At 47.5% G+C, this 18998-nt stretch overlaps 1 protein-coding gene across 3 annotated transcripts in view; it reads left to right on the top strand.

Annotated features, from left to right (window-relative positions):
- Window positions 1-18998, top strand: part of zeb1b (zinc finger E-box binding homeobox 1b) — a 53540-nt gene that overhangs the window by 28822 nt on the left and 5720 nt on the right. For all 3 annotated transcript variants that reach the window (XM_085418101.1, XM_085418100.1, XM_085418099.1), the window contains exons 2-6: window positions 9443-9598; window positions 15009-15170; window positions 16063-16265; window positions 16523-16628; window positions 17098-18800. In XM_085418101.1, coding sequence (XP_085274227.1) covers window positions 9443-9598; window positions 15009-15170; window positions 16063-16265; window positions 16523-16628; window positions 17098-18800 — 2330 coding nt within the window. The remainder of the gene's footprint in view (window positions 1-9442; window positions 9599-15008; window positions 15171-16062; window positions 16266-16522; window positions 16629-17097; window positions 18801-18998) is intronic.

Raw genomic sequence — 18998 nt, 5'->3', positions numbered from 1 at the left:
CTTGCTGCCGACTGGCCTTCTCAGTATTAATCTACATTGTAAGCGCATTCTCGGCCAGAGTGAAGAATTGAACAGTGTAAACGTGACAGCGCTGATGGCTGAATGTTCATTCGTGTTTAATGAACTGAAGTTAGCAGTGATGAGGCTGTGCAGTAAGGTACGCTTACAGGTAAGCAAGATTTAATGAGGTTTTTTCACATGGAGACTTGTTTGACCACACTCCTCCCTCTTTCCCTCCCTCCATTCTTCCCTCCCTCTTCAGAGGCCAGTGTAATTCTCCGTGCTCTGCACTCCCCCACAGTAAACTGTCAAGCCTAATACAGGCAGGAATGTCCAGTCACCTGCTCCTAAAATGCAACAGCCCTGTGCTACACTAACCTAATATAGGCCTGCACTACACAACCAGGTTGGATAACATCATCCCTGCTCATTGCATATATTTAAACACACACCTCAGTGTGCTTCAGCCAAGCTGTTAGGCCACAGTCTTGCAGTTGCAAAAAAAATCCCCCTCCCCTCCAAAAAGGAGGTTTTGGCGTTCTCCCAAAGGGAAATAAGAAGTTTGTAGGAAAAATTCACTCAAATATAAATTCTATTTTTGCTTAGATGGAAAGAAATATTCAGAGTGTAAGTAGCAAGTAAGATAATATATGCCTTAAATATATGCAAACTAGTCCTGCGTAGTTTCCACAGTCGGGAAACTAAAAAAATACCTTGCACACCCAATGGCTCAGCTGATACACGTCTACAGATCCAGCTGGCTACACTCACAATTGCTTTATCTCTGCAAGCTGCATTGCAACCCATCTCTACCCCAGTGTGCTATCTGTTTTTACTGATGCCTGCTCTCTTTAAGACTGGGGGTCTTGCTTCTCTCTTCCCCATTCAAATTTCCATATTCAATTCAATTCAATTTTATTTATATAGCGCCAAATTACAATATAAGTCGCCTCAAGGCGCTTCATAGATACAGAGAAAAACCCAACAATCATATGACCCCCTATGAGCAAGCACTTTGGCAACAGTGGGAAGGAAAAACTCCCTTTTAACAGGAAGAAACCTCCAGCAGAACCAGGCTCAGGGAGGGGCGGGGCCATCTGCTGCGACTGGATGGGGTGAGAGAAGGAAGACAGGATAAAGACATGCTGTGGAAGAGAGCCAGAGATAATAACAAGTGTGATTGAACGCAGAGAGGTCTATTAACACATAGTGAGTGAGAAAGGTGACTGGAAAGGAAAAACTCAATGCATCATGGGAATCCCCGGCAGCCTACGTCTATTGCAGCATAACTAAGGGAGGATTCAGGGTCACCTGGTCCAGCCCTAACTATATGCTTTAGCAAAAAGGAAAGTTTTAAGCCTAATCTTAAAAGTAGAGATAGTGTCTGTCTCCCGAATCCAAACTGGAAGCTGGTTCCACAGAAGAGGGGCCTGAAAACTGAAGGCTCTCCCTCCCATTCTACTTTTAAATACTCTAGGAACAACAAGTAGGCCTGCAGAGCGAGAGCGAAGCGCTCTAATAGGGTGATATGGTACTACAAGGTCATTAAGATAAGATGGGGCCTGATTATTTAAGACCTTGTATGTGAGGAGCAGGATTTTGAATTCAATTCTGGATTCAAACATGTTCAGTCTTTACGTTTTTAAGTAAGAACAGTTGAGTTTCTGGCATTTAGATGTACCGTATTTTCACGACCATAAGGCGCACTGTGCTAAAAGGCGCAGTCTCAGTTATGTGTGCCCTTACTGTATTTAACACACACATAAGGCGCACTGGACCATAGGGCGCATACAAGTACCGTATGCGTATTTAAAAATAAAGCGGGAGCAAACCTGAGTTCGGTACCTTACTCACATTTTTATTACCAGTAATCGTCATCATCAACAACACACAAGCATACAAGTGTGCATATTTAACAATAAAGCAGGAGCAAAACAAAGTTTGGTACTCACATTTTTATCATCAATCAAACTTATCGAAGTCCTCATCCTCTGTGTCTGAATTGAACAGCTGCGCTAAATCTCCATCAAACATGCCAGGTTCACTTTCTTCACTGTCAGAGTCACTTTCCGTGCCGTGCGGCTCCTCGGAAATGATGCCGGCTTTTGCGAAAGCTCGAACAACAGTGCCAGCAGACATGTTAGCCCAAGCATCTACAATCCATTCGCAAATTGTGGCGTAACTCGCCCGGCGCTGCCTTCCACTCTTAGTGAAACTGTGGTCTCCATCGGTCATCCATCGCTCCCAGGCCGCTCGCGGCCTTACTTTGAACGGGCGGTTCACACCGATGTCCAGCGGTTGGAGTTCCTTTGTCAGGCCTCCCGGAATGACAGCAAGCTCACAGTTCCTTTGTTTCATTAGTTTTTTCACATCGGCTGTGAGATGGGCACGCATAGAGTCACAGATTAAGAGCGATGGTGACGCGTGGAAAAAACCACCTGGTCTCCTTACATACACCTCCCTCAGCCACTCTTTCATCATTTCCTCATCCATTCAGCCCTTTTCATTTGCCTTAATGATGATTCCTGCTGGAAACTTCTCTTTAGGCAAAGTCTTTCTCTTAAAAATCACCATAGGCGGCAGTTTCTGTCCATTAGCATGGCAGTCAAGCACAACAGTAAAAGAAGACTTTTCATACCCCGTTGTGCGTATCGCTACCGTGCTGGTCCCCTTCTTCTCCACAGTGTGACTCACCGGGATGTCAAAAGTGAGCGGGACCTCGTCCATGTTTGTGATGTGGCTGGGCTGGATGTTTTTGTCGCCGATGTGTTTGCTGCAGTAGGAGCGGAAGATGGCCAGCTTTTCCTTATAATCCGCTGGAAGTTGCTGCGCTACCGTAGTCCTGGTCCGGATGGAAAAATGGCACCGTTTCATAAAAAGTGAAAGTGAAACTGCTTTTAGCCGAATGGTGACCGTTCAGGGTTGCGCCCACACTTCACCCTTTAGCGTTCTCATGGTGTTCTCTACTACGTCCTCCTTACAACACACAGGGCGCACTGCGCTATAGGGCGCGCCGTACTTTTTGAAGAAAATCTAAGACTTTTAAGTGCGCCTTATGGTCGTGAAAATACGGTAATTCTCCCACTTGTTGATGACAAATAAATAGTCCAGTTTGTACACATCCCACTTTAATTTCACTTGTGTTTGCTCAAACGGCATTTGCTGACCCGGCCGCGCTACTGCCGTTAATGCTGAAGTGGCTGGAGAAAAAGGAAACAAGCCATGTAATGAAGTTTGATGCTCCTGATGTAGCTGACTACATTTAAACAGGCTGAATACCTTCAGGCAGCCGCTCTAATAATATCCTCACAGAGCCTCCACTCCAAATGTCAAGCCCAGACATACAAATTGGCAAAATGAAAGGAGAAGAACACCAATATAGTGCTGTGCAGCTTTCCAAACTCATCAGTCTGTACATGCAGCCTGAATGGAGTCTGACAGCAGAGGTGACGGGGACGTTTCATTCTGCCTGTGACGACCAAATGAGATTTGACGAAGGCTAACGCAACATTAGCCCAGGTTTGTGCTCAGTCGTCTGCCGCTTAAAGTTAGAGTGGCTGTTAACAGAAGGAAAACAACTGTTTACCCAGGTGTGCGCTAAAGGTTTTCTGTACTGGCTAAATATTTGTGTTGCTCTTTTTGGTGCAGTGTTTTTTCATGTGTGTGTGGGTGGGGGTTTCCAGTGCAGTCAGAAGTGAGGAGTAATAAAATTGCATCACTCAGGTAAAATAGTTTTGTTGGCCTGGTGGTTGAAAAAGGGAGGAAGAAAGAAAAAGCAGTGACAGATCAACCGTGAAGAGGTAAAAGAGAACAGAAGGAAGGTGGTTGCTGGAAGCGTGACTGCAGGTTTTACCAGAATCTACAGCAGATGTTTCCTCTCCTCACCTCCGTGTTCCCCCCCTGCACCACCTCACACTTACCCAACTCCTACATCACTGCCTCCCTGTCACCTGCCTGTGCTGTGGATGGCTGGACCGGTTGCGGGAGTTTGCATTTTCTCACCACAGACCTGCTGAGTGTTTGAGAACAGGCCTCTTCACTGATGGACAGAGGGAGGCTTTAGAGATACTGGAAGTGGGTAGCAAAGCAGGAGGTTTACTTCTCCTTTTTTTTTTTTTAATAATTTAGTTTCTTTTTTTGGGGGGGGGGCATCTGTGTTATATAAATGTATCAGTTACATTCTTTTCTCTCACAGTCACTCGTAATTATTAAAATCCTTCAATAAACAAGGCAGATTTTTTAACTGCTACATTCAGAACACACATTCTCTCAATTAGGTGTACAAGTGTTATTACCTTGGATGGGGCCTTCTCACCTCCAATATAAACATGAGCTGGAGGAATAGTGTAAACTTGGTGGCAGGGCATGCTGTGGATTGTGTGTGTGTGTGTGGTGTGAAGACACCCTCTGGTTCCTACCAGCCCACCTGGCCTTATTTAGAAGAGCTAAGAGGAGCCAGAAGCAGCAACTCACTGTGGACACCCAGTGCAGTGAATGTGTGTGGTTCATCATTAGCCCTGCAGAGAAATACCATCACCGGCCGCTCTGGTTCGTACCTTTACCAGCCTCCGACTCACTTATCTGGGGAGTTATTAGGACTAACTCTGACTAATAATAAAAACATGTGACCTAACAAGCAAGGCCCCCCTTTTTTTTGCTTTACTTTACACTCATTAACACCCACCTTTACACCTCCAAGTATCATCATGCAGATTAAGAGAACAATAGCCTCCATTAGGTTTAGTGTTATCATGGAAAGTGCTCATCAGATGGGAGATGAGTGACCCGCAGAGGCTCATTAGCTCACGTGCTAAAACCTTGATCAGTGTCATTAGGAAGACAAAAGCCCATTGTCTTCCAGCTCACCTCTAAAGTGATTCCAGTGAAGCGCTCTGCTCCACAAGTTGTTGGAGTGCTTTGACAGATGCTGCAGTCTCATATGTGTTAATGAACGGGAATATTTTTCATTTCTAGCAGTCATAGCAAGTAAATACAGAACTGCGTTAAAAGTGACTAATTCTCAGGACTGCTATTCTTAACTTTGGCCCGTACTAGTGCTTCTGTTTTTTTGGCCTTCCCAGCCTTGCTTGGAACGGTGAGTAAGAGTCATTTGGGGAGTTTTTGGAGCTGCATGTTGTGCTGCATCTGTGGAGGAACAAGCCAGTCGCAAACTTGCTGGGAAAAACAGTCTTCTGAGACTTAAACGTCCTCTACAGCTAACTAGGTGGCGCGAAGGGATTCTGTTTTGTGTTATTCACAGTTATATCTCTCAAACCAAGCAGTTCAGGTCAGCCTCTGTCGACCTGCAGCCTGTGAGCAAGCTTACCATAAAAATCCCCATTTCTTTTGTTTTGTTATCGCCACTTGAGTTGACCTTCCTGACTCTGTGGGAGGACGGCTGTTGTTTTAACAAAACCAGCAGCGTTTACCTCAGCACTGAATGAGGCGCCTCACCTTGAGACGGCATTCTTGAGGTTTTGAATGGCACGGCTTTGTTTTACTTTGGTTCGAGCTGGGGTTTTTTTGTAGTGGTTGCCTTCCCTGAGAAAATGGCATTGCAGAGCCACAAGGGCAGACTCAGTGACGGCAGAGCCTGTCCTCTTTGAGGATGCCTGTGGTAGCTTCACCGCTGCCTGCCTGGCCCTGAGCTCCAAATGAGATAAGTGGCGTACCTCAATGAGGGAGCCTGTACTAAAGCTAAATATAGAGATAGAAGAGAGGTAGAAGGGCAGACAAAGAGTTGCCGGTGCTCGCTGTGAGTCAATCTGTCTAATCGTGAGCAGAACTACAGCAGACCTCACAATATGTGTCAGTCAGTTGACTGAAATTAGCAGCAGCCAGAGAACACACCCTTTGATCTGTCTCTTTAAGAGACAAACTCTGAGAAAAGTGTTTTGGTTGGACATTCCAGACATAGCTCCTACACATTCTAGTACACGAGGCTGTCAGTCAGCAACGATGAGTTATAGGTTCCTTACGGATATCCTCGTAGTTAATGAATGTTTGTTCAAAGACTGTCTGTGTCACTGTGTCCAAATCCAAAGCTCACTTTTTAAGCCAGTCACTCACACCTTCAGGGCCCTAGAGCACAGAGATAGCAACCTCCCAACAAGGCTGAGCTGAGATAGTGCCATTCCTTTCTGACACACCTCAGTGTGGCAGAGCATAAACTGCACCAAGCACTCCTCCCTCTTGTTCATCAATCAGGCCAGGTTTAAATAGCGAGAGCTTAGAATAAGAGCCGGTGTGTTTACACAATTACAGGACACTAAGTACTCGTGCAGGACCAACAAAAGTGAACCTGCATTCGGGGACACATGGCACTCAGTGTTCCGTGCCGCTGAAAGATCAGTGACAACACGTCTGCCAAGGTGATCGCCGGACCTGTTTTGGGAGTAACCCACCCAGTCATCGGTTCTTTGCCAGTAATTGATACAGCCTGGCAGGTGTCATAACAAGACAGGCCCCTCTATCTCTCCGGCAGGCTTATTTAAGTGTGGCTGACACAGACTGCCTGGCACTGTCTTTCAAAAGACTCTGGGAACTTTGCAAATGGGGAAGGAGGGTGGCGAGTGATGGCGAGGGTGGAGAAACTCGAGCAACTGTGGCTTTAGTCTTTTACTAAAGCATTCAACGACAGCCTGCATCTGTAGCGTGTTAAAGAGAGCTTTTTGCAGGAGACGCGAGGTACCATGGAGTGCTGTGATCCACACGGAGGAGTTCTGGTGCATCTTCAGGCCTAAGCCACACTTAAAGGCTGTTATTTTCTCAGGTGTTCCACACATTGAAACCTAGAATAAGCATAGTTGAAGAAGTAAAGCTCCTCACCTCCTCCACCTACCGGCACTTTTTCTCTCTCAGATGCGTAGGAGTCATCCTCCTGTTGTGTGCTAGCATGCTAGCGCTAATGAAGCCAGCTGTCCAAACGCTCAGCCTGGTCAGCCAGAAGGGACCGCAGCCTTTGTTGATGCTAGGTGTTACATCTCCTGTTGGAACACACACTTTTGTTTCAACACCGCCAACCATTTGGCACAGGAAGGGCCCTGTCTGTTCAACTCTTCTATCACACAGACACACACGGGCACCCGCGATCCACTACTTCTATCTCTCACCCCATTTGCTGTACTTTGCTGCTTTTATTGTCCTGCTCACTGCCACCTCCCCATCTGCACACGCCAGCACATTGATTTTCTCTCTACAGCTTTATAGTTGATCATTTTCTTTTGACACTGCCTGGTGGAGCGCGTTGGCTTTGTAATCGCTGACCTCAGCTCCACACCTGAGTGGCTGTGGCCCCACAGCCTCTCAGACTCATCCCAAAGCAGCTTCTGTTTCACAATGAAGTGCTGCACCCTGAGCGGACAATCCCCGGCTGGGTCGCTCTTACAGCAGAGAGAGAGTTTGGCATTGTTAGGCAGACAAGCAAGAAGAACCGATGCAGAGCAGTTCATACATAGCAACGTGACATCAAGCTAATTAATTATAGCTTTATTTGAATGGGATCCCAGCTTTGTGGCTTCAATTGTTCTTGCCTGTCAAGGTCTTTAAATAGATTGCAGGATGTACCCTGGATAGCGGAGCCAAAGGATGTGCAACACCCTGCCGAATGTATCTCTTGAGTGTGGCGCTCACATCACAATAAAGAAAAAGAGAACCTACTCTTTTTCTCAGAGAAAGAGGAAAGAGGTTGTGAGTGAAATAGTTCTCCTGATGAACCCCGATTGGATTTCACAGCTGCGGCACAGCAGCGATGACCCCGCGCAACGACTCGCAGAATAACAGCTCCTCTCCCTCCTCAACCGCCTTTCATCCCTCGCCGCCCCCCTCGGCCTTTTGCACAGTTACTGAGTGAATACGAACCAGTTGTAAATGACCCGCACGACGCAAAAGACAGAAGGAGAGCGACCTCGCTGAAACAATTCTCATTGATTGAACCAGAGGCTCACGATTCTCCCAGATACGCCTCCTCCTGACAAATTTGCAGCCACTTCAGAAAGAGGTGGGCGAGTGGGGATGGGGAGAGTGAAGGGAAAAAACTGTTCAGGTGCTTTGTACTCAGTGCATATTCTGTGAGTGAATGCAGGTGGTGTGTGCGTGTGATAGAGCGCGTTGTGTGATGTGAGATAAAGTAGCCAGAGAGCTAGTTTGAGCGCCGCAGCCCGGGCCCTCTGCTGACGGGGCTGCTCTCGCTGGAGAATTGATTTGGCCTCCGAGAGGATCTGTAGCTCTCTCTGTGGAACAGAGGGATGGAGGAGGAGGGGAGGGGAGGAATGGACGGAGAGTGGGTGGAAGTAGCACAGGTGGAATTGAGAGATGGTGGAAATGAAAAGAAGACACGGGAGCACACAGCCAGCGCTCGCACACACACACACACACACACAAATGTGAAACAGACAGTCGGTCAGGAAAATTTACTCCCCGTAATAACCCTCTCTGTAGGCTGGCTGTCTCGATGTCTCCTGGCTCCTTCAGCCCGAGCAGGTCACACCGACTCCCACACAGCACACACACCACTTCAGCACGAAATCTAATGATCTCACACACTGCTTTAGTGTGCCTGTGCGTGTGTGTGCAAGTGTGAATGTTCTCTGTTCCTCTGCTGCACGGAGCCTGTTGTTCAGAAGTTTGTCTTCACCGTTGGATTCAGATCGCTCACATTTTACTGCACCGAGCATCAAAAACGTCTCCGGCATTATTTTTAACGGCCCCTCGTTCACTCCGTGTGGTTTTATTCTCTCTGGCTTTAACAACACCCCCCCCCTCGGTAGGGGTCATTTTAAGTTTCATCTAATCTATTTAGCCTGGGTTATTGGGTTGGGTTTATTTAACTGGTGCTCCCACTCCCTGCCCCCTCCTCCTCCTGCTCCTCCTTCAGCCATTCCCTTTAATAGTTTTGACATTTAAATGACATAGTACATATATTTAACCTCGCTGGCTCCTTGCACACTCAGCGCTCATAAACACAACGCACATACAGCACACCTCTTATTACCTTAATCAAAAAAATACAAATGCCAAATGTGTGCAGCTTCTAGGATTGTTGTGGATACATTTTTTTGTGGTCTTAGGAGTCAGTCAGCAGCACATAATGGAAGTTTTAAGACTGTGACAGCCACAACAAACTCACAATAAATCACAACAACCGACGGTCTCTTCACGTTCATCCTTTCACAGTGTAAACCGCTGCTCTCCGTCGCTTTTTGAAGCCTTGCTGCTCACTCAGTGAACAGCGGGAGACGGAGCTGCTCAGCGTACAGTCCACAGATTAGTGTTTTAGGAAAAATCCGCCTATGACAAGTGATACTGCTGTGGGTTTGGATCCCAAAGTTAGCCGTTCAATTACCAAACATTTATCTCCAATTATCTCCGTACCGCCCCAGCAGCTTCTCAAAAACATGCACCCCAGTCATTCTGATGTCTTCCCTTGTTTCTTCTTTTCCAGTCACTAACTACAATAATGTGGTGGAAGCCGGCTCAGACTCGGACGACGAGGACAAGCTGCACATCGTGGAGGAGGAAGGCAGCCTGGCGGACGGGGCCGACTGCGAAAGCACCCTGCCAGAAGATGAGCACCCCAGGGAGCACTGCTGGGACCGAGGTGAGGATGCGCAGTGTGTTGTCAGTTGTTGTGAAGCAAGCCTACCAGCTATCTTGGCCTCTTTCTGAAACACAGTTGATGTTTTTGCACCAGGAAAAAGCTCCAAACGAGTGCTCGCGTAATCTGATTTTCTGCTTTGAGATTCGAACGTAACATGATTTAGTATTTGCTACACCTGTCTGTAGACAAATGCTGGTTTGTTCAGTATCTGAAGATGAACAACTATCAGAACATTTATATTTTTATCATTTCTCCTCTGACTGGCGTTCGTGCCACACTTATTTCTGAAAAAGCTTCTTGTTTTTTGGGGGTTGTTTATGCATTTGCTGTTGTTTTAACCTCAGCAAATGGACCGTAGGCTAAGTTAAGAAAGGCCTCGCTGACATCTGCACACAGTTAAGTACCAGGCTTTGTCTCATTGTGAAACAGAGTGTGAGGAAACAGGTACTACATCCAGCTATGGCAGGAAGCATGATATTAAACAAAGACAATGCCAACAGAGGGAGAGACCTTCAAGCAGAAAAAAAATAACCTTGTGGCCCACCGAGTCAGTGGAATGCTTTATGGCACTGGTGGGCATTGGCGGGGCCTCCGTGAACTTCTTTTTACCTCAAAGCACGCGGAAGTGACATCAGAGGCAGCTCACCGCCACAGGAAGGGGCTGACGTCACAGCACTCCCCCCTCCTACCCACACTAAACAACAATTGCAGGTGCTGAAGGACGTTGGTGTTTCAACCTGGGCTCAAGGCCTCTGTGCTGCTGACCTCACACTGCATGCGCACATAAATCTGTATTCGTACTTGTGGCGCTGTGAGCTTCAGGCTTGTGCCAAGAACTGAAGGTAATGAGATATTCAGCATTTTAGCCTGTTGTGCTACTTGGTCGTTTTGGGCTGTGACGTGTGAAACAGAAAGGAGGCTTCAGTTTAGCCAGAGCTCAGGTTAGCAGAGTGAAAATGTCCAGTAACATATCACTTTCAGTCTGTGCAGTGATTTTTTAATGTATTTTAATTCCTTTGCAGTGAGCAGCCTTCAGTTTTTGTCGCACAGTCACACCACAGACCTGTGCACGCCGCAGCCACCTATTCACCAGACGATGCTGTCATTCTCATCACTGCTCTCCAGCTGTAGCTCCTCGCATCAGGGGAAAGTTGGAGGAAGAATAATGTCATTGGTCTTGGCTCGGGCTTGTGAACATTAAACACTTCAAAAGCACGAGTTACACTGAAACAGCTCAGTGAGCTGGCCGTGCTCCACAGTTATGCCTGATCAGGCATATTTTCTTTTGCCTTCAGTCATGTACAAACACACACGCTCTGTCTAGCCCACATCTCATACATCAAGCAGCATCTTAGCTGTCGCCCTGGATCGCACTGATGAAACACGGGAAAGCCGCAGTCCTTTAAACAAACCCTTGCTCTCGGCCCTTCATCTCTCCTGCACTCCTGAGAACAGAGTATCTGGTGCAAGCCTTGAAAAAGTGACCACCACCCACTAGTCTTCTCCTCAGCAGAGCCCGGTTTGCTTCAAATTAAAGCCTTGACACCCATTCTCCAGAGACTGCTGTGCTCCAAACTGGAAAAAAATGTTGTTTTTCTGCACCGTCCCTACTTTCCTTTTTTTACCTCCTCATCCATTCCCTCACCATTTCTGTCCTTGGGAATCATTCCTCTTGATTATACGGTATCATGGGTCGCCCTGCTCGCTGTCATTACTCATTCACTCCTAAATGATTGTGGAGCAGCGCAGTATTGTTGCAGTAAACTGCAGTCTGCTGTCCTCTAAGGACAGGCTGACTAAGTCATGAGGAGGGAAAGGTAAAGAGAGCGGTGACCTGGGAGGGCCTCTGCTTTACATTTAATGACTCGAGGAGTGTGATTACATCTCAGAGAATAGGTAGGCTGGAGCTGGAGAGCTTTGATATGGCGAGGCTGCAGTGAAAGGCTGGGGAAACACAGTCTTCCCTGTTTCCTCACTGTTAGCTTAATATGCAGAGACAATATTTGATGCTTGCTGAAACTCCATTTTGTGGTTCTCTGTGGCTTCATGGACGCACATCAACACCTACAGTGCGTTCCTGTGTGCCTCACATCATGTGATGTTAAAACTGAGCCACGGGAAAGGAAGAAACCCCCGAGGGTTGGAAGGATTGCTCAGTAGAGACTCAGAGCACAAATGTTTGATATCACTAAGCCAAGGATAAGTAAATCATTGTGGACTTGGAAATACCTCACATCCCTTCTCCTGCTGACAGGAGATAAAGTGGAACATCTTTTCTAACGAGTGCCTGTGTGAATCCCGATTGCTGATAGGCATCGCCCAGCCGAGATAGAATCGGCAGACGGGTCTGGACGCACGACCACAGGAAGCAGCAGGGGCAAAGGTTGGCCAGGGCAGGAAATGCATCATGGGACAGCATTGTATCTTGTTGCAGAGATGTGGGCAGAGAAGGGAGCGAGGGAAAGAGAAGAGGAGAGAGTGGGTGGTCTGGTGATTTTGTTCTAAGATGTGCTGTAGTTGGGTTACACCGTGCAATAAATAGTTTTTTAGACAGGAGCTGCAACAGAACATCCTGCTACAACCTCACGGGGGCCGAGTTTCTGCAGCTGTTTTGTAACTCGCTTGTGCAGCGGTGCATTCACATCCCTGTGTCAGCAACATAAATGGCCTATGTGTGATGTTTCATAGCAGGGGAGCAGCCTGATAACACGGAGCCGCCTCGGCAAAGCCCGCGAACCCTTCTGGCCGGGCTCTGTACCTAGCAAAGAGCCGAGAGAAACACGTCATACCTTTCCAACACGCACCCCCAACTGGGACTCTACTTCACACACACGCTTAACATTTTGGTAGCCTAAAGGTGTGTTTGGATGTTGCCTTTAAGCGTGAGATGGGAGCTAAACCCAGCTTGCTGTAGCAAAGTGCTGATCTGCTGTCGGATCATCAGTTTGCCACATGTGACACATGTTCTGCACGTCAGCATAACTTTAAAATATGAAGCTTTCACTTCCAACCGACTCTCGTGTCTGCCAGTTAAACGCAGCTCACCAAGCAGCAGATGTCCATGGAAGCTGCTTTCTGGGCTAATTTTGCTCAGCCCGTCATGACCTTTATCGAGCCCTGAAATAGTGAAATGAATAAAATCTGCCCATCAGATCTGTTCCATATTTAACCAATGATGGGTTTAGATCCCATTAGCTCCAGTAGAGAAATTAAAATATTACCACCCACCCAAAAAAAAAGTGTTGATGAGATAAGTTTAAAACATGAAATGTAGGAGAGGTATATTTTTAAACCATTGAAAAGCATGTCTAAAAATGAGCTTCCTTTTCTGTAACTTCACAGTGTGGAGTTAGATCACATGTGTTATGTTTTTTTAAAAACAGGCCTGTCTTCTTATCTGGATTGGCCAGTATGTATCGTGCGAGATAAAATAATTGATTGATCTTCCTGTAGCAAGACACATCTTGCTCAGAATTGGATACTTGGCCACTTTTAAACCAGGCTGATTTCATACTGTGAATATATGGCAAGTACAGTGTATGTACTTGAGGCGTGTCTGCTACTTACTCACAGTTGTTCCTCTGTTATTTATTCGTGCTGTGCTTTCTCTTGTTGGACTTTGCGGAAGTGTGAATGTGACTGCTGATGATTTGTGTGTCTCTCTGGGTTAGCTGTGTGATAAACTGGTCCACCTGGTTAGGATCAACTGCGGTGACGCTCACTGGATTTAAGCAGTGAAGGATGGGATTCAACTCTGTGACCAAATTTAGATGGAAAAGGATCTCTTCCCTCTCTCTGTCTTTTCACCTTTAACTTTTTCAACTAATCTGAATGTGGTTCAGATGTGTGGCAGAGTTGTCTTTTGAATGGCTTTTTGATGAGTGGGAGGTGGTTAATTCAGCTTACCTCTGCTACGGTCGTTTTTTTTTAACTCATCAGAGCAAATGCTAGATATTGATTTTCTCATCTAACCCTTAGCCAGAAAGCCATTTCCCAAAATGCCAAATGATTTCTTCTGCTATGAAAAATGAGGTAAACATGTCTACGGGGTGTTACTGTTGCTGCTGAGGTCATGGGAGAAAAGCTGAGTGATATTCAGGGGGTTTTCAGCCCCCTAGTGTGGGCTGAGAATTCCTCGATTAGACTTTCTCAGCACCTGCTGCTGGCTTGTGCTTTCACACACACACACACGTTCATCAACAGACCGCCTCGTTCTCCATATTATCTCCCACGGGCTCATTCCAGGATGGGAGGTTTTCTTCAAACGGTCTTTAATAACCATAGCAACAAATGAGTGCCCTCATATTGTTTCACAGCTTTGTTAAGGTGCGCCAGAGGAAGCCGGAGTGAGGCTGTGCGTAAGAGCGCTGGTATTCACTGTGCGTCGGCGAGTCATGAAGTGCTACACCTGTTCCCGTCTCTGAGGAGAAAACAGCTGGCCCCGTCGTTCAGCACGCTCACAATTCACAAAACACAATCCTCAAATCTGCACTAAGCAGGGGTAGAGCTTAAATCGAGCCATAAAACATCTGCCTGGTAAACACCAGCGCAGTAGACTTTGCTTTTAGCTCATAGCTCACTATTCCAATTATTCTCTGTAATGACACACACAGGCACGCTAACATATCCATAATATCCATTGAGGAATAATGCTTGTGTTTAATAGCTGACATGCTATACCTGGTTCCGGCAGCCACTCCAGGAAGCGCTGCGAGAGCAGAGATAGAAAGAAGGAAGGAAGCTTTCATGCATCCCCAAGTCTGTCCTCAGGTTACACTTCCTATAACCGCAGCTTGGTCATTAGTGCTCGTTACTAGCTAGTCGGGCTCACGTGATGTGGAGAAGGAAGGCGCTCGGCTTCCACATACAGCACCTCATTTGCTGGGATATTAAGCACAGTCTAAAGGCCAAGCCTCTTCAGAGAACACAGTGTTTGTGCGTCCATGTGTGTGTGTGTGTGTGTGTTTGTGTGTGCTGGGTCTCGTGAAATGTCTGTCTGCTGCAATGCATTAGGACAAGATTCATCACCTAATTATCAGTCCAGTCTCTACAAGTGCCTTACCTAACATAGGGAACAGAGGCTGTCCATTCACTTCTAACAAAGAGCATGGTGTTCATACAGTAGCCTCTGGCCTTTGATGTTAATTAGTTTCTCATCCTATTGTGAAGTGTAGCATTCAGGATGTTGTGTTTTTCCCCCTCAACGCCGCACGCCTCGTTCTGGGCTTGTGGGATTCAGTTCAGTCATGACACTCTTTTTGACACCATGGATTATTGCATCTCATATACAAAGGTTAAGGTTTCATGTGTGCAGCGTGCATCAATAGAAAAAAAGGTGTCAAAATAACGAGGTAATCAATAACATTTCTGCAGTTGAGGCTGTAATCACTCTATGTTTGTCCTCTCGCAGTGAAGGAGGATTGTGTTTCGGATGGCGAGGATGATGTGAGCACAGACGCCCTCGTAGAGGAGATGCTCCAGCAGGGAGACACAGCCGTCATCTACCCAGAAGCCCCGGACGACGAGCCTCAGCGCCAGGGCACTCCTGATACCGGCATCCACGACGAGAATGGTACAGGGCATTGCTCGCTCTAAAACACACTTTTCATCTTAGATCTCAAAGCTACAGCAACCCACCCAGTAATTACTCGCCCCAGGGGGGCGGGGGGGAAACAGCTCTACCTGCTCACTGTATCACCTCTGGTGTTAACTCCACCCCATTAGCGCCACTTTCCGACATCATTACACACACTGCTATTTGTTAAGTGCAGCACACTGGGGCCTTTATGACTCCCGGGCTTTTGGCTTTTACCTGCTACCACTGAGAGGAAAAAAAGAAAAAGGGAGGTGAGAGGGAGGGAAGGAGGGAGGGATAGTGAGAGGAGGAGGAAAAAGCAACACCTGAGTAAATTTGTCACGTCTGTGTGAGCTCTGACTCACAGCTACCTGAGCGATAATGTGTGTGCATTCCCATCTCGAGGCCCTCACCTGTCCCGCAGGGGAAACTTAATACATCACCTGTTAACAAAGTAATGTTTTACCTGTGTGGGAGCTGGCCAACTGAGACCCTGTGTTAACCAGATTGGATCCAGACGGGAGGCTGTTGTTTACCACGCTCACTTTTCTCCGCGTGCGTGGGCGTTTTTTGAAATGCTTCAAATGCGCAACAGGACATCGGATCATGAGATATGAAGGGAGTGAAAGCTGCAAGTGCTTCTGAAATGCAAATGAAGTCTCAAAATGTGGTCGTATACATATGTTTTGTTTACAAAGACAGGCAGGCATTTGGATAGATGATTAATCATCCATTTGGGTACCTGTGTCCTGTTTACCTGTGGGGGAGGATCCCTCAGGGATTGGTTAAATAGCACAGGAGTCGCACTGTGGCAGGCCACGTGTAACATCAGGAGTTTTTAACCCCTTCTTCTTTCCCCTGCTCACTCTCTGCCCTTCTTTTCCACTAGGAACTCCGGATTCATTCTCTCAGCTGCTCACCTGTCCGTACTGTGCACGGGGCTACAAGCGCTACAGCTCTCTGAAGGAGCACATCAAGTACAGGCACGAGAAGACGGAGGAAAGCTTCAGGTGCCCCGAGTGCAACTACAGCTTCGCCTACCGCGCCCAGCTGGAGAGGCACATGACGGTCCACAAGAGTGCACGAGATCAGGTAGAAACTGACTTCTGACAATTTCTTTTTCACAGAACGATTAGAGATGATTTGTTCCAGTAGCACACCTGCTTGCACAACGCTGTAGCGATTGTTCAAATCGACCCTGCTTATCTTAGCTTAGTTTCCTTAGCAGCTTCCAAACAGGATGAATAAACAAGAACTTTTGCCCTCCATTGATTAATGACATGAATTAGTCGCAGTTCAAAGGTTGCGTTTCCACTGTATATCTCACTGCCTCACCCCTCTCCCGACAGAGACACATCACACAGTCGGGAGGCAATCGTAAATTCAAGTGCACTGAATGTGGCAAAGCATTTAAATACAAGCACCATCTGAAGGAGCACCTACGCATTCACAGCGGTGAGTGGACAACCCCTGTCTCCATGGCAGCGTATTGTGTATGCGTGTGTGTGTTTGTGGATGGGCGTGTGCTTGGACGTGAGCGGGGCGGGCGTACGCCTCGCGAGCCTCTGTTGGCCGCAGATGTTTGAGTCTCCTCTGAAGCAATATTTATGTTTTATTTCTGTTTCAGCCAATTCCCCATATTTAGATATCCTTCATCATGTTTCAGTCCATTGTGTGCTCTTCCTTAATGTGCAATAATTGTGTTTCTTTTGGCATTATGGGACAGCAATTAGAGAAGGGCATTTCCCACTGGTGCTATTACATCAGCGTTTAAGCATCATTGAAATGCATTAGAGCTTTTTCCTGTCGTGCTGCTCATAGCCTAGCTTGCTCATTTAGCTTCATTCACTAATGGAAATTTGTTTCTCCTGCCCCCAACCGCCCTTTTCTTTTTCTCCCTTGTACACATTGTGGTTTTATCCAGGAGAGAAACCCTATGAGTGCTCCAACTGCAAGAAGCGCTTCTCCCACTCGGGCTCATATAGCTCCCACATCAGCAGTAAGAAGTGCATCAGCGTCATCTCAGTTAACGGCAGATCGCGCCTAGGAAACGCCAAAACCCAGAGCCAGGGTCAGTCACCAGGACTTTCAACACCACCCTCGGTCCTCCGCACTCAGATTAGGGAGAAGCTGGAGCACAGCAAGCCCCTGCAGGAGCAGCTGCCGCTAAACCAGATCAAGACAGAACCTGTAGACTACGAGTACAAGCCAACAGTGATATCGTCCCCGACTGTGACCGCCATGAATGGCGGCGTTTTCGGCGGAGGAGCTGCAGCTCCTCTGCAGGGCACAGTGCAAGCTGTGGTCCTACCCACTGTGGGGCTGGTATCGCCCATCAGCATCAATCTGGCAGACCTGCAGAATGCGCTCAAAGTGGCGGTGGATGGTAATGTCATCCGTCAGGTGCTAGAAAACAATGCCAAAGGCCAGGTGAACTCGGGGCTAACCACTGGAACGCTTCACACCCCACAACAGCAACTCATCTCAGCCATCAGTCTGCCAATAGTGGGTCAGGATGGAAATGCAAAAATCATTATCAACTACAATTTGGACCCCAACCAGGGTCAGCTAACAGCCCATAATCTAAAGAAAGAGCCAGAGCCTATGTCACCAGCTCAAACCACCACCAACACGTTCAAGTCCCAGAAACTCCCAGAAGATCTGACTATCAGAGGCAACAGGGCCAATGAGACAAAAGAAAAAGAGGAGAAGACCACTAAGACTTGTCTCCTGTGTGACAACTGTCCCGGTGGGCTGGATGCACTCCACGCCCTAAAGCACTGCAAGAAGGATTGTCTCAAACTGAATGGCGCAGGCCTGGATAGGTCCGATTCTACTGTTGCTGCCCTGCTGTCAGACGGAGGTCTCTGCAGCCAGCCCAAGAACCTGCTGTCACTGCTCAAGGCCTACTTTGCCTTAAACGCAGAGCCCACCAAGGATGAGCTGGCCAAGATCTCTGACTCGGTCAGCCTCCCGGTCTCTGTGGTAAAGAAGTGGTTTGAAAAAATGCAGGAGGGTCAGATATCTCTGGGTGCCCCAACACCTCCCTCAGAGGAAGAGGACACTTATGAATCTAACAGCGTGGTGTCTCTGGTCCCAGGGAAGGACAAAGCCACTATAATTCCTCCTGTGACCCAGGACAGCCCAACAGAAGCTACCCCAGCAGAGATCAACGGCACTCACAGCTCGCCGGCCTCCCCTTCGCCACTAAATCTGACAGCCGGAGGTCCTGGCCCAGCGAAGAAAACCCAGAGCACCGAGGGACCCCTAGACCTATCGCTGCCGAAGCCAGCCAGAGATGAAGCAGAGAGAGCGGCCAATAAAACCTGCCTTTACCCCTCCCCTTCCTCTGGCTCCGCCAACATGGACGAACCCCTAAACTTAACTTGCACAAAGAAAGAGGCATTGCCACTCTCAGCCATGGGCACCTGCCCCACCGCACTGTACGCCAGCCAGCCAAGTGCCAAATCTCTTGACATCGTCACCACAATGCAATGCCTAAGAGCACTAGCCACCAACAACAAACAGACTATCTTGATCCCCCAGCTGGCTTACACCTATACCACTACAGCAAACAGCCCCGCAGGGACCGAAACGCACGAAACCATCCACCTCAACGGAGTCAAGGTGTGCACCATTTATGTCCCCTCATTTTATTAGCAGCAGAGCTGATACAATGATGCTACTCGTATTTGCACACTAAATATGAAGCTAGCTAGCCATCTGCTAGCTTATGTAAATATGTAAAACAAAGGTTCTGACTCATCGCTAATAGGACACACTAATTAACTGTTACCTTTTATTTACGTGCCAAAGGAGACAGAA

Source organism: Rhamphochromis longiceps, linkage group LG9 (assembly GCF_057381845.1).
Source record: "Rhamphochromis longiceps isolate RC_006_pf linkage group LG9, R_longiceps_female_GT1.1, whole genome shotgun sequence".
NCBI lineage: Eukaryota > Metazoa > Chordata > Actinopteri > Cichliformes > Cichlidae > Rhamphochromis > Rhamphochromis longiceps.
Note: the sequence above shows the minus strand (reverse complement) of the source record. Positions and strands in the feature narration are given on the sequence as shown.